This window comes from Anas platyrhynchos, chromosome 2 (genome assembly GCF_047663525.1).
Source record: "Anas platyrhynchos isolate ZD024472 breed Pekin duck chromosome 2, IASCAAS_PekinDuck_T2T, whole genome shotgun sequence".
Classification (NCBI taxonomy): domain Eukaryota; kingdom Metazoa; phylum Chordata; class Aves; order Anseriformes; family Anatidae; genus Anas; species Anas platyrhynchos.
Window position 1 is genome coordinate 35,725,982 of NC_092588.1, and position 24,922 is coordinate 35,750,903.

The 24,922-nt window shown below is 41.6% G+C and overlaps 1 protein-coding gene across 2 annotated transcripts in view; it reads left to right on the plus strand.

Annotated features, from left to right (window-relative positions):
- The first annotated feature begins 9,347 nt into the window (after positions 1-9,347).
- Positions 9,348-24,922, plus strand: part of ARFGEF1 (ARF guanine nucleotide exchange factor 1) — a 92,255-nt gene continuing 76,680 nt past the window's right edge. The window contains exon 1 of one of the 2 annotated variants that reach the window (XM_038173595.2): positions 9,348-10,029. In XM_038173595.2, the coding sequence (XP_038029523.1) occupies positions 9,906-10,029 (124 nt within the window). In that variant the 5' untranslated portion in view covers positions 9,348-9,905. The remainder of the gene's footprint in view (positions 10,030-24,922) is intronic. The other variant, XM_038173596.2, reaches the window with a different exon arrangement.

The window sequence follows — 24,922 nt, forward strand, 5'->3', positions numbered from 1 at the left end:
GACATTTAAGGAATAATTACATGCATTTCTGCCGTGTAATTTCAACAGTAATTCAGGCAGACCTAATTTCTTCAGCCACCACAAGTGAAGGCTGGTTCTATGGACTATGAAGGCATCTTCCTTTCTATCCCTCTCTCTCATGCTTCTTTTAATCCTGAGAGTAATTTAGGTTACTCTATATGCATATTTCTCTTCCTGCCTTGTAGATTGCTGGAGAGGGAACCAGAATTGTAACAGCAATTAGTTTTGGTATTCCCCATTAATAAAGATCATCTATTTAACTACGAGTTAGCTGGCTTGATGCATTCTTTTTTTTTTTTTTTTTTTTTGCTGGACAGATTTTTTACAAGTTAAACAAATGCTACTACACAACACACAAGCAATACCAAAGACACACAACATACCAATACATAAATAATCAAGCAATGTAGAGTATTCAAAATCCATCAGAGGGCAGTTCCAAATCTGTCACTGAAAACAGCTAATTCGAGGTTTGGTGAGACCCTGTGGATTTTACCCAGCAGCTGAGTGGCTGCCAGCTCCCTGCTGAACCCATATGAGACACCCCTTAAAGCTACCTCTCTGTTAATTTTTTCTTTTTCCTGCCTCTAGCAGGCACTACATGATATTTAAAGGCTACTGAGTTTAAGGCGGTCCTTGAACTTAAAGTGAGAATGTTACCTTACTTTTACAAGAATGCAGAAGTTCACTTTTGATGCAAGCAATCAGTAATCAAGACTAGTGAACAGCTGTTCACAGAAAGCTATGGTCTATTCAGCCTGCCCCTGCAGAATCCAATCTTATAATAAAGATTGATTTATCAATCTTCAATCTTCAATATCTTATTCTTCATTAGAAAGAAACTATGGTCAGAGCCTATCCCGAGCAGGAAAAACAAAACACAGTCATAGCTTCATGGTAAAATATTTATTAAAATTGTAATAGTAAGTGACATGGTAAAAATAATCTCAAAATCAGAGATTTATACATCGAAATAGTGAATACAGATTCCTGTGTTCTATGATTTTATAAACAAAATAATGTTTGCTGTATTATTGCAGTAACATTTAGGTTTGCAAATACACCAGAAAGTTTAAGTATTGTACTTCACACAGTGACCACATGTACTAAATATGCACAAATACACAAAGCCTGTTTATAAGACACTGCTGTTACCTCTCTGATTTTTAAAACAGAGCACAGTCAGCTTCCACAGAGTGCTCACACCTATTTCAAAGGACTCAGCCTCACTTTAATACAGTATACTGTGAATTTAAAGCCAATTTGGATGTTAATCTTCTATCTTTGATCCAGCACTATAATGAAAAGAAGTGAAACTATGAATTTAAATCTCCACAAAATCAGAGAAAATTCTTATCATGCATTTTGTGATATGGACACTTCAAAATGCTATTTTAAAATGATGCACAACTGTTTAACCTGCTTTACCTGTTTCTCTGTAGACTAATATGTCTTAAGATTAAGAAAGTTATTTTGTAGGTTGCATACAAACTACTGCTCAAAAAGGGGAAAATTCCAGTTGCCCATGGTGAGTGTTCTGGTTTCTAAGAAGAGTGAAGCATCCACATTTGGTTGACCTTATCCATGTGAGGGAGCTTAATGCCAGCACAATTATGAAAAAATGTACCACATTGTTTCCCTCTTACATCTGTGTTTGTGCCATTTCTGTGCATTTGTGTACAATAATATCCCAACTACTATTTCTGTTCTAAAATGGTGAACAAAGGGAAAGCAATGTGCTGACGAGTATAAGCAAGGAAAAGTTTAGGAAGAACTAACCAAAGAATAGAAGTGGTTTGTTAAATGAGCCTTTTAAGGACTATAACTGCAGCTATCCAGAGGCATGACCTCCATCTCATGCATATACAACTGGACCAACTGAAGCTCCACTGCCATAACTTGCTATTAAATTCATCTAAGTAAGCCACCATTGCAAAATGTATCTAGCCCCAGTGCTAGCTAAGGAAGCAAGTTTGTTTCAAACATGTATGAAACACCATAAACATTATCATTAGTCTTGACTATATATCCCTATGTATCAGTCATAAGGGCCCTGCACACCCCTCTTCACACTTTGTTTAAGCGAGTGCTGGTAAGCACAACTTACTTCAGATCACACTCCTCAGGAACTGAGCACAGAAGCAGTCACAAAAATCAGCAACAGCTCTATGGATTTGTAGAAAGCAGGTCCTGAAGAATTAGCTGTTGGCTGTCTCACAAATCATGAAAAAGGAGATTTTTACCAGCCCAACAACGATTGTTCCTTTTGGCCTTCTCAGCTGTGAACAATTATAAATTGCACCTCAACAGCCCCACCAGCGGCACAGCAACACTTCCTTATAGCCACCATCTCTGTTCCTGCAGGAGGAGGTCAAAAAGCTTTTAGAAAGAAACAGCATGCAATAAAGACCTTCAGATACAAAACTAACCACTCCACCTGTGCCTGGTTCTGAACTCAGACAGCAACAGCTTTGAATGTCATGAGAAGCCATCCATCCTACGTGTTGCGAACCAGTGAGTCCAGTTTTTAATGATGCAGATCACACATCACCTCTGACACTTGACTTGAAACTAGAAACATCTTGGAAGTCCAACCAAAACCGTCATAGGTATTTCAAAATGTTTTGTGAAGTTATTTGGATGAACACACACCTAGCAAATATTTAGCAAGTTAACTAGGATCCTAGAATGAAGCACCATTACAGTGCTTCAATATCTTCCTTCTACTTCTTTAATATCTTTCTTCTAGGCAAGAGTAACCACAACCCCCATTCAATTTTATCTCTCTGGTTATTCATATTCAAAATCTTTCATTCCTGCCACGAAGCCCACAGTTTGTAATATACAGGCTGAAGTATCAGTTATTGCATTTTTGACAGCAAATAACCCACTGCAGTTGCTGGAGGAAGCAATCAGGCAGATTCAAAGATCACTTGATGGCAGTGTAAAGTGGTTATTGCTCCAGCCTCATTGCTTGCCACCTTAATTCACGTGACTTTTATGACCTCTCGGTCCCTGCCTTTCAACACGGATATTAAACTACTTGGAAACCATCCTTGTCATTCATTTGACTTACCATACCCGCAGATTCAAGGGAGATTTATGCAGCCGAACTCCATTCAACTTTTCTCACTCCTTTTTCATTTTCAGACCTTCTTTTGTTATTATCAGCTTATTGAAAGAGATCTGCATAAACCTTTGAAAATGCACAAGTTCTAAAGCGATACACAGAATTCACCCCGGATCATGGGGAAGGGAGTCTTTCAGAACACCAAAATTAGGTTAAAGCTAATGCTTCGTGCTTCCAGTAGCTAGGCTATTCAATGCCTGATCTGTAAGACAACTCAGCATGCATTACGCTGGTCATGTCACATTAGTTACAAAGACCTGCAGGAGCCCGAAGCTAGGATTTAAAGGTAGGAGGATCATCATTTTCAGTGAATTTGTTACTTTTCTAATTTGCCATCAATCAGCATAGTCCCATTTTGTAACTCCAAACTGGAGATAAAAATTTGGCATAACCATATTGTAGTCCTTGCTATTACAGGTGTTTGGGAACATAACTAATGAACCAGATTCCGCACCACAAAGTAATCTCAGTGAGCTGTAACAGTAGCAACACCACTTCCCAGGAAAGAAGGCAATCATGTTGTGGGTCCCTCCCTTCAGCAGTTTCTCCTTAATATCCAGTAATAGTTCCTTAGCAATTTTATCTGCTGGAGTTGGCTAGGAGAAGCCATAAATCAGTGTTATCGTTGCCACAGATCCTCCATACATCTTCTTTTGCAGTGCAAGGCTCTCAGGAAATTGCCAGAAGTTTGTGTTCCTGGAATATTTTCCATCACACAGGGGGTACCACATTGGCTTGCATTTCCCTTTTCATTTGCAGAGCCTCACATACAACAGTAGCCATATACCATAACCACAGAAGTAGGTTGCTGATTTGTCCACAATCAGGTCTGTAAGTTTGAAAAATGTCTATAGAAACTTCAAAGGAAACCTATAAAACCGTATTTTAGAACTATTTATTTCCTTCTGTCTTCAAAATCAAGTCATGTTCCTTCTTCATTCACAATATTGGGGAATGGTATGCTGAGGTGCCATGGAGGCTGGGAAGTGAATTATTGATCTGCTGGCAGGAGCAAAATGCTGAAGAAAGAACTTATTGAAAGGTCCTATAGGTAGGCTAGAAGAAAAAATGTATTCCCAATAGGAAAAGTACTAGCAAAAAGGGCTCACATTCGCACAAATGCAGTGTTACAAGCTTCCCAGCACATGAATGCAAGCTACAGTCCGGAACATTTGCTATCTTCCACAGTTTCCAGCCCCAATTCAGAATGTTATTCTATCAACCACATGAGGTGCTTTTTTTTCCTTCACTGCTGATGTTTTTCCTGCAGCTGTCACAAGATGAAAAATGTCATGCTTTACTCCGAGTGTGTATCCTCAGGTAACATTAGTATTGAGAATGTATTACAATACAGCAAATGCCTGCACTTTTTAGCTTTAAGGAATAGGTTTGTCACCTTGCAAGAACCTCCTCAAAGTGATGGGTATTTATTTCATTACTGGTCACTCCGGGGTGTCACATGCTTTTGTACAAATGTTTGGAAGCAACCTAGGATTTACCTATTGATTAACATTCCCTGTGCTAATAAATATTTGCTACTTGCTCTTTTAGTGCTGCAGTAGATATACTGCAGCCTGTTTTAACCTATTAGAATATTCACCCTATGAACAAACTGAACTCTCACCCCGAGCTCCTGGATTTATCTAAAAAAATAAAATAATAATAATCTTACAAATGTTCAGGAACATTTATAGTGAGTGTCATAATGGATACAGTGGATATTTAGAATTATGCTTCAGTTATCTATTCTATTCTATTCTAATCTAATCTAATTCAAATTCTATTCTATTCTTACAAAGGTAGCTGACCTAGGACTCCACATAGAGAAAGAGAGAAATGTCTTCTTTGTATTTCATTATTAGATAACAGAGCACCACAGGGTAAAAATTCAGTACAAGACTTGAAAGCTTCTCAACCAAGGTGGCTGCAGTTGCAGAGCAGTCATAGCTTCTCTCCTGTTCCATGTTCCCATGTGCCAGATCCATCTGGACCCTGATCCATCATGCGCTGATTATCTGCATCTGGTACACGAAAACAGAACGGGAGCAGAGAACTGTGCTGCAGCTAAGGAAGGTGCCAGCAATGAGGCACTGTGATTAAAGGGGCATTTATACACTGGTCCTGTCTGCTGACCCATGCGTCCAATACACAGGGTCTCATGCACAGAAGCAGTGCTGAGCCATCTGTTGTGCAACAGAGATACTGATGAAATTTTGTACATAAAGCGGTAGTTCTGTATACAATGCTTTAAGTCGGCATTAACCTGTAGTGCTGCCAAAAAAATGCAAGCCTGCCCTCTTCTTGCTCATTTTCTTGTTCCTGTCCTTGTGTTATCCCCCACCCCCTTGAGCTAACAAGCTTTTGTGAGATTGCCTGATGAAGCAGGGTACGGAATATATCTGGATTAAAAACGCTCTGTTTCTTGTCAGGTTGGTTTCAACCTAATTAAATTCTGAACATAATTCAGCACATAATTCACAATATGACAATGCAAATGCTTGTGCTGACCAAGGAAGCAAGAAACATAGAGGCAGGAGAAGGAAGACCAATTGCTTCTTTTCGTGGCAGTTCTGTCTTATTCTGGCTTAAAGCAATCAGAGTCTAGCTATTAGCATGCTGTTTCAAAGCTCGTCAAGACGAATTAAGAACACAGTGCCATAATGAGCAACAGTCCAACCCCCTTACCAGCCCTGACCACATTTACTCACTCCCTTTCCTATCTAAGGATTACTGAATGTGCAGGTAAGGCTGATCAATTCATTGATCCCACTGAAAACTATCTTTTTGTAAGACTGATTTTCAGCTGGAGCATTGAGCTGAACTGACTCACTGCAGAACTACGCAGAGCTACACGACAAAGGGTGTCAGAACTCACACAGGTGAAAGCGCTCCCTCTGGGAGGCTGTAACATTCATGGATCAGCTTGTTCCAAGCCTGCAACTGCACTTTTAATATCACATTTTACTGTCTGTCTGAAGGGAAGGCTTCAATCCTAGCTTTTCAGCATTTTCAGACAAGCACCACGTACAAGCACCTTTGGGATTGCTGTACATAAAAGTATCAGAACCAGGTGCTAAAAGTTCTCTGTAAGCCAGAAAGTTCTCTAGAGTTTTAGAGTCTGGAAATATTTTAAATACATGAAACAATATAAATAGCGTTTGGAACACTCCAAGTAACTTATAAATAAAAAAGTACTAGATGGTAATTCTATTTTTTGGGTGTTTCTCAAATACATTTTTTCTCTTCTGCTATTTTAATTTTAAGCATAAAGGCTCCAACAAAGTTGTGATGCTTTTGTGCATACTTAGCACCATGTCTCTCTTAAGTTTGTAAGAAAACACTTCCCAAGTTTGATAGCACAACTGCAGTATTTCATATTTGTTGCCCACAGACTTAACAGTTTGAGAACAAAAGGCAAGTATCACTCTTGTTTAGTATCTTCAGGACTCTACCAGCCAGCAAACAGGGATCTCTGCAGCTGCAATGGTTCCAGTCCTTTGTCAGCCACCGACTGATGCAAATTCCCAGCAAAGCCAAAATCTGCATGCTAAAACCAAAACAGACACTGGAATTACTGCATCTAACAACCATTTTGGAATTATTTGCAAGGCTCCAGTTTATGTAAGACTGTCTTTAATTTACTCAGGAACCCATGTATAACAAAAATATTCTAAACCTTCACTCTGTCTTTCCCACGAGTTTTCTTGTTCTTCTTTCACCAGAGATAAAAGCTTAGCTTTTTAAAGTAATCAGCAAAACATATGTTCTTTATGGCTTGTAGTCTCTAGCACCAAAAAAAATCTGACCTTGTAATGCTTCCTCAAAGTCCATAAAATTCTTTATAATTGCCCAAACATTATTTTAATACCTGGCTTTCCTGGTAAATAAAGTTGGCATAACAAATGACTTCAAATCCAAAGCACTGGGAGCCTGCACATGAGCTGGCAACCATTCACATCTTGGCCCTAAATGAGGGCACTGGACTGTCTTTCTATCTCCAGTGCTTATATCATATATAACTGAAGATTCAAACTTATAACTGAAGCTTATAACTGAAGATTCAAACCACATTAGAAAGAGAAAAAAAAAAAGTTTAATCTGTTCATATTACAGTAGGAACGAAATAGAAAAAGACACGTAAGTGTCTTTTTGACAGGCCTTTTCTTTAAGTAGTCTGATGTCTCAGCAGCAATTCTATATGCCAGCTAAAACACTGATGCCCGACTAAAATACACATACAAAATCATCTTGTGTACAACATATGAAAATAGGCATTAATAGGAACAAAGCAGATAACTTCAGTCCTTGGTGCGCTTTAAATACAGATAGCTATTGTCTTCATGATATTATAATTGCAAGTCTATTTCTGCCAAATGGACCGTGAAAATCAATAGCAAACTCCATTTGCTAAATAACATTTGCAAGCTTTGACTTGGCTACAGAAATCTGGACTCAGGTGGTTTGTCTAAAAACTACCAGCAAGAAGTCTGTGAAAATTCTTATTCTTGCCATGTGTTCATGGCTGTCAGCTTTGAAAGACCAAGGTCATTTTGACATCCCAAGTTCTGTATAACAAAATCAAGATTTGACCACCAGGGAAAATGTTTTTCCCTAAATGAAGGATTGGAAATAATTTCAAGTATACTCAGTAACTGTGCTGCTGAAGGTACGGTCTTCTCAGTAAACCAGCCTAACCTGAATACGGTCATCAAATACCCTTGTGTATTCTTTTGCGAGAATCGGTGTACTTGGTAATGTGACTTTTGATGCTCTCGCAGAGCTGTTCTAAAGCGAAAATCAGATCTACCCTCTTAATATTTTCAGTAACGTTTATCAGTCAGGTATAAAATTGCCTTCAGTTTCTAACCGAGAATGACTAGAAAAAGCTCAGGGAGCAGTTTGAGTCGTTTCAGAAATAATAATGATAATGATGATAATGATGATGATGATGATGATGATAACAATAACAACAACAACAATAATAATAATAATAATGTGGTTTGCTTTAATAGTTGGGTCTGGCATTCATCTATAGCTTTAACGGAATTCCCCAGGCCAGGGTATTTCTTAAAAAGTCCAGATATAGATACCTCTATGGCAACAAGTCTTTTTGGTATGAATCATTTTCCATTTGGGAAACTGGTTAAAGCAGTAATAGGAAGCACTACTGCCTCTTCACTGGGCGACTGGGTTCGCTGTACCTTTACTAATACAGCCACGACTGCTGTGCTGCAGACAAAGAAACACGTGCTGAGATAAACTATTCAGTCAAGAAGGCAAGGCTGCTTGCGAGGCCTTAGCACGGTGGCATGAAAGCCTGGGCAGGCCCTAGAATTCCCCACCAAACATGAGGAAGGGAGCAGGATTAACCTCCTTGGGGGCTGTTGTCATGCCTGATGAAGCAGGACGGCAGGAGGAGAGGACAAACAGGAGCAGTTGGCTGTGTGCTGGCTCTGTTTGGCCAGGTCTGAGATGACCCCTGGCTTCCCCAGCCGTCTGCTTTCTGTTACAGCCTTGTCCTGACCTGCCTGAAAGGCAGATCTGGAAATCACGTCCTTTAATTTCCAGGATAATGTTTAATTAGTATTTGTTAAGGTTAAAAAAAAAAAAAAAATCTAAACCAGAACTAGCTACGATTAATGCCAAATTCTACTGCTTTTATTAGCAATGTTACTAGAAACTATAATTCATATTTTGATTGGAAATAATTCTACTTTTTGCACCTTAGAGCACAAAACTTGATGTATTATGCTCTTGCTGGTTACCAGTGGGTCAGGGCCGGGCTGTGTTTTCCTCAGACCCCCTCACCCCTTCACGAGGGGTAAACGCTGAGAGCGCACACAAACCGTAACAACGTGACAGAAATAAGTTGTTATTTCACACAGTGAGAGCCCACAGACATCCCCGCTTTTGTCAGGGTGCGTTTTATTAAAAAATAAACAAGTATCCGGCGCAGGTAGGACTGGAAGAGCTCTCCGGAGAGAGCCTCCCCGCCCGCTGCTCCGTGAGGGGCAGCCCCGGGGGCTTCTCGCCGGGGGACGGCGGCGCCCCCCCGGCCTCGCCTCGCCCTCAGGGGCAGGTGGCGCTTCGCGGGGGGAGCCTCCATTCCTCCCTCCCTCCCTCCATTCCTCCCTCCTCTCCCCTCCCCGCGCTGGTGGCCCGGAAGGGAAGCCCTGCCCCTCCTTCTCCCCAGCCGGCTCCCAGGTGGCAGCAGCCATCTCCGCGGCTCCGCTCCACCTGTAGCGCGCCCACGGGGCGGGCAGAAGGCGAGCGGCGGCCGCCTCTCGCCTCTCCCCCCCCCCCCTTCTCTCCTCCATCCTTCCCTTCCCCTCCCTCCCTCCTTCCCCGCCGCCTCAGCCCCGCGGGGGGCCGGGGCAGGGCGGCCGCTTCCTCCCGCTCGGCAGCCGCGGCCCTGACGTCGCTTCCTTCCAACATGGCGAGGGCAGGTCGCTGCCGCCGACACCGCCACCGCCGCTGCTGCTAATGGAGGCGGGCCGGGGGCGGCTCGGGGACTGAGCCTCCGCGCACACCCCGGCGGCGGGGGGCGAAGGAGGAGGAGGAGGAGGAGGAAGGCTTCGCCCTCCCGCAGCCCAGGGGCTCGGCTGCCGACACAGCCTCCCCCCCCCCCCCCCCCCCCCCTCTTGGGGAGCCCTCCCTCCGTGCCGGAGCCCTTCCTCGGGGCGGCCGGTGCCCCGCTCTCCCTTCCCTTCCCTTCCCCTCCCTTCCCTTCTCCTCCTCCTCCTCGATCGCGCCCATGTATGAAGGGAAGAAGACGAAGAACATGTTCCTGACCCGGGCCCTGGAGAAGATCCTGGCCGACAAGGAGGTGAAGAAGGCGCACCACAGCCAGCTGCGCAAAGCCTGCGAGGTGGCCCTAGGTGCGTGCGGGCGGGCGGGCGGCCGAGGGGCCTTCCTCACACCCCCCCTTCCTTTCCTCCTTCCTCCATTTCGTGGGGAGCCGAGCCGTGACACGGATTTTTGGGGAGCAGGGTGTGTGTGGGGGTGCTTAGATCCGCACTGGGGGAAACTCGGGGCGCCCCTCGGGTGGCAGCGGCCGTGAGGGCGCTGCCGGGCTCTCCTCCTCCTTCCTCCCTTTCCTCCTCCTCCTCCTCCTCCTGCTGGCGCTCGCAGGATGAATAGGCAGAGCCGGAGGCGCCGAGCCGAGCTGAGCCGAGGTGACCTGGAAGCAGACGGCCGGCAGGTGACAGGCAGCGGGGAGGGGACGAGGCGAGGCGGCGACGGGGGAAGGGAGGGAGGGAGGTGGCGACAGTGCCCGGGGGGGGGCCCTCTGGTAACATGGGGACACGCACACACAGGACGCCCCCTTCTCCAGGTGCTGCTGTGTCAAAACCATCCGCAGAAGCAGGACAAGTGCTGGAGCCGAGGAGGAGCAGGGCTCTGAGAGCCTGCCCGGCTGGGCTGCGGCCCTCCTGGGCGAGCACCAAGCAGAGGCTTCTGCTGGGGGGGTGCCTGCTTCGTTCAAAGCACACGTACAGGGGTTACGGCCCTCCCAGCCTCCTGTTTGGCTCCTGGGTTTGCAGATAATTATTTTAGGAATTCCTGTTTTTTTTTGTTTGCTTTTTTTTTTTTTTTGTGCAGTAGCAACGTCTGCTCGAATAGATTCAGTCAAAGAGAGAATGCGAAATGCAACTTGGTTGCTTGCAAAATGAAGCCTGCGTAATTTCAGGCTCTCTGTTCTTAACACAATCTATTCATTTATCTTTTTAAAAACATTTTTCATGTTTTAAACAAAAAGAACAGGACTTCTGTTGTTTTCTTTCTCTCTTTGTCTGTGAAAGGCCCAGGCAAATGGAGGGGGAGAAACGGTGGCAGCTCAACTATTTATTTATTAATAATTCAAGGAGATTGGAAAGGGTATTTCTTACATCTCTCACTTATCAACAGAATTTATTCATAATAATCTTACAGTTTAGACAGATGGGATTAAACCAATAACCCCTTGGTTTTTCCATGGACCTTATATGACGCATTCAAGTTAGAAACAGAGAAATATCCAGCCAGTATGTCATCCACAGAATTAGTCACCAGTATTAATCTTGAGTTACTGCTGTACTTTATCTCAGTAGCCAGATCTGTCTTAGGTATCGTCCAGATCCCTCTCGAGCACAGCTCCATTGTGTCACGCACGTTGTGCAGCGAGCCCTCCAGATTGTGCAGTCTGCATCTTTTATCTTCTAAAGGGATCTGTGTGTGGAGACCCCCCCCCCCACCAAGCACGTATCCCAGTGATCTCTGTGCTACAGCTTCATTGAAATCTTGTGGATCTAATTGCATGATTGGGCCTCAAATAGGAAAATTGTATGGTATGTGGGGTTACAAGAGAGCAAAGCAGGGAAAAAGAAATACAAGATTGTGTGTATTAGCTAATGTGTATTAAAAAAGGCTGTGTGTATTAGCTAATGTGTATTAAAAAAGGCATCATCATCCTAAGAAAGATAAAAGGTGATATTAGTTACCACAAAGCCTTCCTGAAAATCAGTGATGGTAGATTATAGCACAATTAAATACCGTCGTTGATGGCCTGTGAATGTAGTATGGTCTGTTGTCTGGTTTTCTGTATCATGGATACCCAGTTCAGAAGTGGCAATGTATAACTCCTGACTACAGTGCTCGCGTCTAAGCCAGCTATAAAAAGCTTTTCAGATAAAAGTAAATATCCTCCCTATTTCACATGTAGGCCAGCTGAGTGTTAGTGGCTCTGTCTTTTGTAGCAGAGTTGGAAATAGAATGCCCAAATTTTGGTCTCTCCATCCAGCTCTTCATCTCAGATTGCTTCCATCCTGAAAAACACTTGATTGGACACATTGCCACCTTAAGCAAGGAATAAATGCTTCTTACTCCCGAGAAACTGCTTTCTTACACAGACCAGTGAAAGTAATGATAAACCTTCAATAACATAATAGGTTAAAGTGAGTTTGGAGTTAACTCTGACAGTCTAAAGTTTTGTTGGATTTTTTTTTTTAATGCTGCTTGAATAAAATGTAGCTTTTAAAAATCGTGGCAACCACATCCTCAAATCAAAATTGTATTTTTCAGTCTGAATATTTAATTGATTAGTCTTCACTGAAATTGTGATGTAGTACTAAACTCTTCTGTCAAGATTTTTTTTCAACTTTACAACTGTAGTGAAACGTTGCTTACTTTTAGTATAACAGATTCTGACTAGCAGCAGTTACTAATACAAAGGTGTATGTGTTTGTTTTCCTGGATATTTTGACATCATGACATAGGAAATTAAGCCTATATCTAATGATACAGGATCTATCACATCCTTATCTAATAATTCACCAGGTTTTGTCAGTTAATGCAGAACAGTCAACTCCAGCTTTCATGGATCTTTTCATACAAGTTCGTCCTTTATGAAAAATGTTTTCTGCGTGTGAGAAACATTTCTTTCTCTGTTCACCTAACAAAATACAGGTAATTAGGAACTTCACGTTTTGTACTTGCAGAGCAGCTACTTTTAAGCTGTGTAAGGAATTAGTTTATCTTTACAATTGTCTGTTTGCAGAGCATCAGGCAGCGAGCTGCAGGTTTGGAATTAGAATTCCTTTCACAGCCAGTTCCCTGCACTGCTGTTTCTGTGTTGGTTTTGAGCCATACTACAGTCTAGGAAACTTTACAGTAAACACACTGCATTGTGCGTAGTCCATAAAAGGTCTTGGGGGGGGGGAAACAACTCCCTAGTTGAATATAAAGTTTTTAATAGAGTGAACAGAGACGGTTAGTGCTTTGTCAGAGTCCAGGGTGTGGATTTGTCTGCCTGGAAAGGTGGCTTAGAGCAGGACTGAGCTGAGCAAAACATAATTCCCTGTTATAAAGACTGCTCGATCACGTGCAGACTGGGAACTCAACTCGCTTTAAAACCCCAAACTGCAAAAAATGGAAAACGATACAAATAAGGAACTGGTACATGCTTTAAAGGAAGGTGTGCATGTGCTGCTTGGAAGTCTGAAAGCCCTGCCTGAAGAGGGCTGAAATTCACTTTTAGAAGGTAACTAAATTCCACATTGGATTGTGTAGCCTGTCACGCAAAGATCCTGCTGGATGCGGGATCCTCCTGCAGTGTGTAAGTAACAGTTCGTGCTGCCATTACAGACGTGTAGGATATAATGAAGCATTAGTTCTTATTTTTTCTGAGAAAAGGTGAAGTTAGAAGTAGAGCTCTGATTGCAGAAGGGGGAAGATTTATCTTTACTTACACAGGTTGCTAGATGGCCTGGGGGCCTGGGACTGTCACCGGCATCATTTTCCCTGTTGCTCTTTTTTTTTTTCTTTTTTTTTTTTTTTTTACCCTTCTTAGTGTCATTTTCTCATGTCCTGTGCATACATAGATACTCATGCTCTAGTAGCCAAGCAAGCTGGGTTAGTAGTCAATATTGAAGTGCATGGACCTGATGCCAATGCTGAGCGCATTGCAAGTTTAGGAACTTTTTTCATCAACGGTCAAAGACGCCTTTTTGACGACAATTACAGTCTTCTGGATTTAATTTTACTGGAGAGGTGTTGAATGAGCAAAATTTCTGTTCATAGTTTGGGTAATGTCGTCTCTCTCTTCTTGATAGACTGTGTTTCATCTTTTATCAAAATCAGTTGTCCTTTTTAGAAGCAAACCCCGAGTTTTTAGAGCTCTTTTCTATGGAGATCGGCATGGGATTGTACCATTGTCTGTTGTCTGCGCGCGCTATAGGCGTTTACTTTCACAATGTACAAGTCACCATTGTCCACACAAAGTTTATTCGCTGGCTGTAATTGTTCTTCTGAAACACATTTCAGAGTAAGCAAGGAGCATAAATGGAAATGTTTTGCTCATATAAAAAGAGACATAAAAAAAAAAATCCTTAATGTTGCAACTGTCCTTCCCTCTTGCACACTGTGCTTGGGCTTTAACCAGCAGGGTTTGCGTGGTTCACGTCTCATGCACTCTGCAGGGGTTTCAGGCCTGGTAACAGTAAGGTTTAGCTGGCCCCATAAACTGCTTTTCAGGTTGCCTTCTGCATTTGAGGTGTAAAGTGCTGCTGATGTCAAATTTGTGGGGCTAATTTAAGAGAAGCAACGTACGGTGGGAATTGTTGGAAACGTAATCAGTTGTTGGCTGAGCAGAATGGCAGTGCTGACAAGCCTTAAGCTCCCTTGGGAAAGGGAATGGTTGGCAGGGTGCGCTTACAAACGTTTTTGTAGAAAACAAGGTAGATCATATTTGGGTTGGGAAAATGGCAAATGAGTAGCAAATAATTGCTTTTTGTCTTAGAAGGAAGAAAAAAATGTATTTTTTTCAGGTGGAACTCTGACTTTACTCTGAAATACACCCTCAGTTAAAGACTTTGAAAGTTTTAATGCTGTTTTTCACTATCTTTTAAAAATCTAACTGTGAGAGACTTCAGCACATCTTTGTATCACAGGGCAGCTTTTAAATATATCTGTTCTGCTGCTTATTTTAGAGCAGTGATTGAAATGTTGGAGCCTAAAAAGAAATGTTGTTGTCATGTGACTGCTGTGCATTTATTTCTTATAATGAAATGTGTTTCCCGTTTGGTGGTGGATTTTTTTTATGAGTTGATCCTTCTGCAAAACGTTTTCTGGTATGTTATTCCTCTAATTGTCATCTTTTTTTTCTCTTTCATTGGTTTTCATCCGTATTTCTTGCTTATCTCCAGCTCGCCAGTGCTTCATTTATGTTTTTTAGCATGACAACAGTATCCCTTCTTGCGGGTTTTTGTCATAAAAAATTTAAAATGAGAAATAACTTGGCCATTGACATCAAATACACGTTTAAACCTTTTCTGGAGGCTTTCAGGGAATAACCAGGATTGAGCTAGCATTTTGATAGCACGCTGTTCAATGCCCTACCTTGTTCAGCTGTCAGGGAGGACGGTTTCATGGGTGTTTACAGACAGGGAGCGTGAGCCAGGGGTGTTTTAGTTAGTCTCTTTCCTGTTTGGAGGGAAACTCCGAGCTGAAGTCATGGATTTGCAAAGGCCAAGATGAGGAAGCATTGACTTTTTGGGGGGCAACCTGGCTGTCAGGTTTGGGTTTGTCACTGGTGTTCATATTTTTATCTTTGCTGTGTTAGTACCTCAAAGTAAACAAATGCTGCCACAAATCTCATGCAGTTCTGTGAAAGCCAACAGTAGGTCGGTGACTATGACTTAAAAAAAGCATAACAAAACAGTGTTTTGTGTTTCCTGCATCAAGCCATCGAGTTTTCCCGTGTGGTGTGTGAGTTGATGGGTTGCTGGGAGAAGGTATTTTGGTCTGGGAAAGACAGCTGAGCATCAGAGGGATGCACGTCAAGGCACTTGTCTGGGAAGGACAGCGATCATCAGGGCCTGAAGTGACTTGGGAAACAAAGCTGCACATTTAGAGGAGGCAGGAGAGCAGTGTCAGAGAAGCAGAAGCGAGGAAGAAGCTTTCATCTGGTAGAAGAGGCGAAAGTGCATTGCGTGGGTCTGTAAGCAGAAAATATGTGACCTGGCTGTGCCAGTCAGACAGGTACGGGGCAAGTCATCTGTGCACAGCTGGCAGTGCCACCATGCCCTTTCCGTGAGTAAACAGAAGAAACTGTAGGTTATTGTTGGGCAAACCAAATCTCAAAGTAAAATAAAGCACATCCAGAAAGTCTCCATATAGCCAGGGAAGACAAAAAATACTCTTATGGGATTTTATGGAAAGAGAATATTGTACAAGGACAGTCGAAGAAACGAAGTTTGGGTGAATTGAACTGTGCTGGTATGCTTTGTTTCTGTGAAACACACCTGGTGTCAGAACTTCAAACCTACTCAAACAAAAAAGCCAGCATATGTTGTTTATAGCTATCTTCATGGATGCAGGGGACTGTTAAAATAACTGTTTTGAGGAATAAGGTAGATGGATACTTACGTGCTACTTCACATCTTGAGTGTAAATGTAAAAGACCCCCTAAAAATAGGCCTGTCAAGTCCCAGGAGTTTGAAATACCTGGCAGAACTCCATTATTGATTTCCAATACGTCTCAGGACACTGAGAAAACTCCAAAGGACGGGAGGAAATCTACTACTGCGCCAGCGCTGTTAAAAGGCTGAACGGGTTGACTTAGGTAATTGCTGGGGGACTGGCCTGCTGTTGGTCCCAGGCAGGGTAGCGGAGCAGCTGACACGAATGTGAACAAAACTGCCAGTCAGCAACAACTTGAGAAAGATTTAACATCCCCCTGTCCTGTCTCCCCACCCTCCAAACAAAACAAAACAAAAAAAAAACACCAAATCTCTACTTGGTTAAATTTTTAGAATACATCAGAAGGTACCTTCTGCACGTTTGTTTTCTGTGTAACTCCTGTGTTGTTCAGTTCTTAATTTTACAAAATAAGAAGTAATAACTGTCAAACTGGTAGGAAGCACTTTGTTTGAATTGTTAACATTTTGTTTGAATTGTTAAATATTGACAGATTTTGTTCCTACCCCCCCCCCACCACCACATCACTTCTTTTCACTGTATCCTAGCTTTTAGGTACCCTTCTTGGTATTGGGGATTTTGCTTGTGTTTCTTTGTGGGCTTCTGGGTTAGATGATGAGCTTTAAGTTGGGGGAGCAAGAGATCTTAAAAGAACTTGAACTCTTGAGAAACATGAGCTCTTGCTATGATGCTGTAGCTTTGAAGCCTGGATAGCAAATGGGAAGGTTCTGCTGACTCCACACCTGGTACAGCTTTTAGAGTAATGTTACTCCTGGTTCCAGCAGCGTGTGGATTTTATTATCTGGAGACACGCTTGAAGAGCCACATAGGGAGAAAAAAAACAACAAAACAAAACACAGCACAAGAGTTAAGTTTCTTAAACCCGCTGCTTCTGTTCTGGGTAGGAAAACAGTGGGCTGGTTTTATGAGTATCACGTCCTGTTTTGGTTTTCCCCCCAAAGCGTGTTTGAATTCGAGGAAAAATTGTTTCAGAGTTGTCTTGCATCTGGCTGTGCTTTTGGGGAGTTTGTAAAATGCAGTCCCACTGGATGCTTCCTCTTAATCCAGGAAAAAAAAAGAAGGCACATTTGATTTCATGGGAATTGGATGAAATTGTGCTTCCGCTCGTAAGCATAGTCCCAAGAAGCTTGCTTGCTTACCTGTTGGGGAGGTGCTGTTTGAGGTGGGTGTGCACTCGCACGCACACAATAACAAACAAAACTTTCATTTTGAGAGGGAATTTCATTTCCTTCTTAGTCACCTGCCCACTGATCTTCCAGTCTTTAGGGCTGACAAATACCCACAACTTCCTGAACTGAGCGATTGCTGCTGCACATGAGTGTTTATTCTGCAAAGCAGGCTACTCCTAGCTTCTTTCTAAGCTGTGATCAAACACACACTTGCTGGTGAAGGATCCCTAAGCAGTAATGTGTTTGATTGCAGTGTTTGATTAGATTTCTAAAATACCTCCTCGTTCAGTTGTTTTAATCTATGCTATCCTCCTGTGATTTGGGGGGATTGAACAAAAGCACAAGTTTTCAATAGCATCTTGGGGAGACTTGAAAAGAAAAAAACCTTGAAACAGATTTGCACTTCACCAAAGTCGCCTCTGTTTTCTGCAAGCATATTGCTCTTGTGTTATTTAATTTTCTGCTAATCAGAGTTCGTTCTAATTGTTTTATCTAATCAGCTTTTTGTGTGTGTGTGATGCATGTCTTTTGTATCACATATTTGCCTTATACTCCAGATTTTTCCTGTAAAATTACACACACATACAAACAGCTAAATTTTACCAAAACCAAGAGTTTTTAGGGCATCACTGATCACTGGCATGACTGCTGTAGACTTTTATTGTCTTGTCTTTTCTTTGTTGTTGATTTCAGTTCAGAATGTATTATTTTTATTCCCCCCTGACTTTTCTGGTACCCCACGCACTATGTAAACTAATCTGGTATGAGATTGCATGGTTATTGATGTTACCCCATTTACTATTTATGTTTTGCTCAAATGTGCAATATCTGTGGTCTACTCCTTAATCTTTTTTCATTTCGTGTATTTCTTGGGTCAGAAAAAACAGGAAGATATTCTAAAGAGAATTGAAAATAATATAGGTTTTCATGTAAGCAGGGTTTATTCAATCTGTGTTTTGTGTCTGTCCTCAAGCACAAAGGGAGATAAATATGAAAAAGGCGATCCATTGCTAATGCAAATTCTGCACTTGTCTTCAGCGCTTGCTGTTCTGACAATCTTAACAGGTTTTTTGGAACATTATCCTGCATTTTGCTTACAAATAACAGTACGACTAGGTATGTAAATCATGGCAACAGATTTCAGTCAGTGCTGGATACAGAGATGCTTTACTACTTTTTTACTTGGTGTAAATGCAGGGATCTTGAGCGTCCATGAGCACTGCAGATGTTTCTGAATAACCAGGAGTGTTTGAATAACCCCTGTGCTTCACTGTTGCAAAGTGCAGCTTTGCAGTTAGAGAGAAACTGGGGAGAACATAGAGAGTTTCAAATTGTGATCAAAATGTTGGGGTTTACTAGGAAAATGTTAAATAACATTTCGTTCGACAGGGCTCAGCTGTCCAGGTACAGTTGAGGTATGTTTACACAATTTTAAATCAATTCTGCAAATTAAATACTTAAGAAATCATTTTGTGATGTAAGTAGGGTGGCACTTGTTGGATTTCTTTGATGGCTCCAAATCACATTAATTTTAAAACCGGTCTACAAATTAAAACGGCTGTACTTGATCAAAATTTTGTATTTTTAATGCAGGTAATAAGCATAAAGCAATGGTAGTGGCCATTGAAATCAAGATGTTTTTTGCAAAGGTGTGGTCCTGTTGTGTGTAAAACATAACACACAAGTGCATGCCTTGCACACAGCCTTTCAGGTTCTGGCAGTGGTTGTGAAGGTCTGGATGGTGCTGTTGCACATACCAGGAGCTTTGCAGCTGGCGTAAAATCAGGTGAGTTTTGCAGGGACTCAGGAAAGCTGGAAAATCCAGCCTGAACTCAGCATGCTTCATTTGGCTAATGGACCGTGACATCTGCAAGAATGCAGTGCTGGATCTTGTGGGGTATATGGGAAAGCCGATAGGAATTAATTAACTTCTGTTTTCATTACTCTGAAATGGAAACAGAGCTTTATAACTGCTATATGTAAAGCAGCTAGAATAGGACAGCCGTGTTTGCATAAAATTCCAAAAGCTGGGTAAAGATCGCCTAAGTGCCTGAGAAGCATGATTAAAATTTTCTTTAGCTGCGGTGAATGAAACTCTTAAATGTTTTCTCCTCGTAATTTAGGACATGACACTTTCTTTTGTGTGCTTGTGTGCTCAAAATTACACATTTAAATAGATCTAGGCTGCTTAGAGATTTTGCAGTGAAGAGTTTTCTTCTTTGAAATGCTCTCTCACGCTTGGCACAGCTATGGGGAAAATGGACTGTGATGGTTAGCGGTTTGGAGGAGCCGTAGGATTGTGCCTTAGAGGCGGAAAGGAAAAGGAGATAAATTTGACCTGCATCCTAGAATCTGTATACTTCAGCTCCTGTCAGAAATGACATTAAAATTCTCAACATTCCTTTCTTTACATTGAAGGAGAACCAGCACTTGGGCCATTTGTTCCCTGTTCTCCATTTCACCTCGAAAAGGAAAAGCTGAGGTCTGTCTGCGTGGTTGCTCTCCAGTCCTTCCAATGATGAACTTGAGGCAGGTGGCACTGCACTGAGATGTTTCCTACCTACCCCTAGAGTTTCTGGTATGGATCTGGGTAGGATTCCACTTGAATGACATCCTCGAAACCAGAAAACCTCCTCCTGCCTCAAGCCTCTCTGTGAAACTGGATCAGAGGCAAGGCTGGTGTCAGAGTGAAGCATCTTCACAATGAAAGGAAGGGTTTTAGTTTTTCTATGGAAGAACAATAAAAAGATAATTTTGAGGAGCTTTTTAAAAATGTTAGTAGTTCATCTACCTTTTATTAACAACATCTTTTTTTTTTTTAAAAAAAAAAAAAAAGCTTGAACAGCAGAGATTAGATATAATCTAGTAGATGTCTCTGTGATGATCCACACTTGTATGCATTTGATCCCAAATAAACTGCCTAGAAATAGCCACTGAGTTATGCTCTGGTTTCTGAAATACGAGGAAACTTCCATCATTCTTGCAACAGCAAATAGCTAGAAAGACCAAATGCCCTTGTATAACGAAGACAATGATTTTGGAAATTCTTCTTCTAGTTTGTAACAGAGTATATTTTATCTTGCATGTGACAAAGCCTTTAAAGAACAAGTAGGAGGGACACAAACTCAGTGCAGTAGAAAATGTAGGTAATTGCTGTTACACAGAAATTCTACATTTCAGTTAATACTGAACTGAATGCCTTAACAGTTGTTCTTCATGGCTGCAGTAAGCAGGGGTCAAAGAAGTACTTCACTGTAAGACAGCATACAACGTGGATAGACTTAACAATACCGTGTGCTGGTGACCTTTTGTAGGTACTTTTCCACACATCTTCTGATCTCAACCTGAGAAAAAAAGGAAAAGTCATATGAGTAGTTGTCTCAATTTAAGCAGCCTGGACTTCCAAAGTATTTCTTTGAGATGTGAATGAGAGATAGGAGATGGGGAAGTAAAGGTTCCATTGTATTAATAATGTCATGCATATGGGGCTGGAATGAAAAGGGCAACACTGGAGCTTTCATGGCACTTCCACGCTCATATTCTTAATTCTCGTGTTCATTCATGTTAGTCTGAGCTGCTTCCTGTATCAAAATGTAATGAGGAAATTGCAGAATCTTTAATAATAGCGTGATCACTTTGAAAGCTTCGTTTGAAAGATCTCACTCACATCAGGACTTTTGATTTCAAGTTTGAGCTTCCAACTGCAAATGGGAGTTTTTGCTCAAGTGAAAATTACAGAGCTAGTATGGCTGTAGCCTTTTTTGGAGGCATACCGGAGACGTAAAAATAAACTTCAGTCTGCACTTCTTTGTTATTCAGTATATTCTTTTCCTCTTAAATGTGGTTTGACAAAGTTTATAGATAATCATTAAGTTATGGCTATCTTGTATCTCTGGAAAAGATGCTGTTACGTTTTTCATGTGTTTCAGAGCCATAGCGAGGGGGGAATGGCAGAATGCTTTTTAATTAGAAGTTTACCAGTAGCATAGTTCATGTATGGACTCTCACGTGACCTTTTACTCATTTCAAGCACTGAAACTGTAAAGTCTTGCAGCATCATTTGTTTTGCTTCTCGTTTTTTTCATTCCTACTTGTAGATTGCTTTTGAAGTGAGCAGGCCACTTAACGGGAACTGTGTATTTTGACTATTTCTGAAGGTATCGTGGAACTCCTAAGGCTCTTTCATTCCAGTCTGAAATGAAGAATAGAAATTCTGGGACTTTTGGAAATAGCTAGTTTAAAAGGGCATTTAAAAGAACAAAAAGTTTCAATGAAATCTGTACAGCAGGAATGGTTAAAAATAAAATGTAGATCTTCCCTTATTTCAAAGGGATCTTCCAGTTTCATTCTAGCTTTTCCTAGCACTTCACGCTGCACAGGATTTATTGTCCTAGGCTGTGCCTAGTCTTCAATGATTCACGCTGTTTGTTGCTTAACATTAACAGAAAGGTATGTGAAACCTTCTCCTAGACATTGAAAACATTACAGCAAATGACTGCCCTTGTTGTCAGGTCACTATCTAAAAGCAGTTTGATCAGTTTTGGCTCTGGATCTTTTTTAAACAAAACAAAAGATTCTGAATAAACCCATCAAAATAAACAGCTTCTTTGAGATAAGTATGTTCACATGCCTGGCTTGGAATAATCATCATTAGATGCCAGGGTTTGTTTTATTGCATGAGCCTAGTCTATATGTTTATTGCACATATTTAATAATTTGTATGCTTGTGTTGATGAAGGGGGCATGGCTTTTCTTACCTTGGGTAAAGTGTGAAGGTGTACATAACAGTAGCTTGTGGTAGCTGTTTCTTTAAAGTATGAAATAAGAACAGGTCATCATTGGTATGCATGTGTGCTTACTCCTGAAAGAAACTTTCAGAACGAATGAGGATGTTTGATGGATCATGGTACCTGACAAAGTATTAATGAAGAGGTGGACTGTGAAAAGTGGATGTCTGGCTTTTGTGCATGCTGCCAAATGGTCCAGAAACAAGACCAAGAGCATAATGATGGTCTTGTTCTCTTGCAGCAGCAGCCTGTCCTTGCCAGAATGAGTACAAGGCATTAGTAAAACATTTATTTTAGTCTTCAGTTGTGACCAATGAAGCAAATATGCAAAGCAGAAAATAACAGAGAAGTCTCAAGAAAGTCTTTCATAATTAGGTAACTGTGTCAAAAGCAAATGTATGTGCAGTTGCCTGTGAATGCCAGACATCTTTAAAAATGGTCACCTCATATATCAGCGGTTCTAAAATGAGATGCTATCTTAAGAGGTCAGGAATGTGGAGGGATTATCTATGGAAAAGTCTTAGTTATGCAGCATTAATTATGTAGGTATGAACATCTCATGTGCTGTACTTTACAGAAAGCTTAGTCATATTAGGTAAATAAATTAACTGCAGTTACAGGTAACATTGAACAAGCAGCTCTCGAGTCCCACTCGAGCAGGAACTGGTTCAGAATGTACCTTCTGGAGACCTGGTCTGTAATTGTGAGCATTCTCATCGTGACATGCTCAAGCGTATGCTAAAATATCCTCAAATCCAGCTTCATAGTATGAAGCTTCAGCTTCATAGTCATGAAAACGACACAGTAAAACACATCTTTTTATTTCTAAAAAGTAATAAAGAATTGAGGGCACTTGGAAGGGAGCAAAATGTTAGCAGCTAACAGTGATTCTTTGTCATGTGCTTTGTCAATGCTTAGAGTAACTGTATACCAGCTATTAATAAAAGCTTATGAAAAGCCTGTGATAAAGTCAGTATGAATAAATAGCAAGAAAAAAATGGACCCATGTCTGTACAGCCTGTAGATGATGATAATATAACAGAAGCATACGAGGAATATAAAGGTTTTGAAGGGAGACCAAAATCTACCTGTATTTTTTGCCTTGTTGCATATGGAAGCTGAGGAAGCTTCTCACAGAGAAATTCCAAGCAATGAGTTAGAAGAATTTTCCCAATTAGAAGTTTAATCCAAAAGTGCGAAGGGAATAAAGGAGCTGGGAAACCTCATGAGCTTCAGACTGGCAAATCTGAATCATAACAAAGAATGAAGCTGCTGGAGAACAGAATGGTGTGTGTGCCACAGTGAGGAAGCATCAGCACGTACTTCATGGGGGAGACCTTACCATCCTGGATCTGTAAGGCAGCATCAGCGAGTGTGTAGATAAGCACGTGGTAGTCCAGTTGTACAGTACCCTCAGATCCACTGAACCATAACCAGGTTGCTCAGCCACAGCTCTTGAAGGTACTGAGCTGCAGCTCCGTAGAGGTTCGTGCTGTTTTGGGGTGAGTTGTGAGGTGATAGAGGTTGACAAAAGTAAATATTTCCAGGAGCAAAATCAATCCGTTGCAACCTGTAGTTGTGTTTCACTGATCCATTTGTGGAGAAAATGGCAAGAATGGTAATAAATGGAAACTAATCCATCCGCACAGGAGAGGAGAGGTGGAAGGAGGTTTGCTGGTCTAAATTGTGTGCACGCACAGGTTCTCAGTAAGACTTTTATCCGTTGGTGGAAAAAGAATTGGAGTTGCTGAGAGGGATTCAGTGGAAATATTGATTCCTTTTTCAAAAAGACAAATAGGAAAACAAGAAAGAAAAAAAAATGAAGCTGTAAGCTTTATAAAGATATCATGTATTCCATACGTAGTTCTGCTCGCTGCTGTCAGCTGAAGAGATGGTGGAGTTAGAAAAGATGCATAGGAGGTCAACAAGAATGATCAAAAGTATTCCAGAAGGTATCGAGTAGACTATGCCTCTCGCTTCCTGGCATTAAAAAGCAAGGAAGATGGAGGTAGAGGAAGTCTGTGAGATTGTAAGTGACACAGACAAGAAGGGGGAATGGTTAATTGTAATTTCTCATTATGCAGGTATGGAGAACCTGTAAAGAACTCGGCTTATTTAAAGTGAAGCAAAAAATACTGTTGCCTGCACCTTCTAATTACATTGATCCCCAAAGTCGAAATGCCTCAAGTGATTACAGGGAAACTTAGCAGGGGTTGTCAAACCTGAAGGAACCGTCCTTGTGCAGAAGAGCATGAGCCAGGGGTGTCTTGGTGCTGGTAGGAGGGGCAGCTGCAGCATTCTTGCCCTGCTTTCATCATCTGCATTTCCTTAAGCTTATGCTCTTGGCTTCTCATGGCAGCAAACTACAGGTTAGTTGTCAGGGGGTTAGGAAAGATTTGCTGTTCTTGTATCTTTCTGGCCAATCCAGTTCACTGCCTTTAGTTCTGGTTTTTGGGTTTGCTCTCCCAGTTCTCAAAGTTTACGACACCACTCTGCTTATGCAGCTCAGCAGACATTCATTGGCTGGTAAGCTTAATTAGTTGCCATTGTGCCTCTTATTTGAAATTTACGCTCCTTTAGCTCATTACACCTGCAGTCTGTGGTGAAATAGCTTTTGAGCTGGGTAGAGCAAAAGTTCAGAACTGTTGTTACTAAATTGTCTTTGAGTTTTTTGTTGTTTTATGTATTAAAATGCACACTTAACTACAAAGGAAAGAGTGTTTTGTTAGCTAAATGTATTCAAGCTCCTGCATGAAAATTCCTTTCTCATGACATGCAATTATAGTAAAAACACTGCTTTTCTGGGAATGGCATCATGAGCTGAAGGTATACTAATTCTGGAA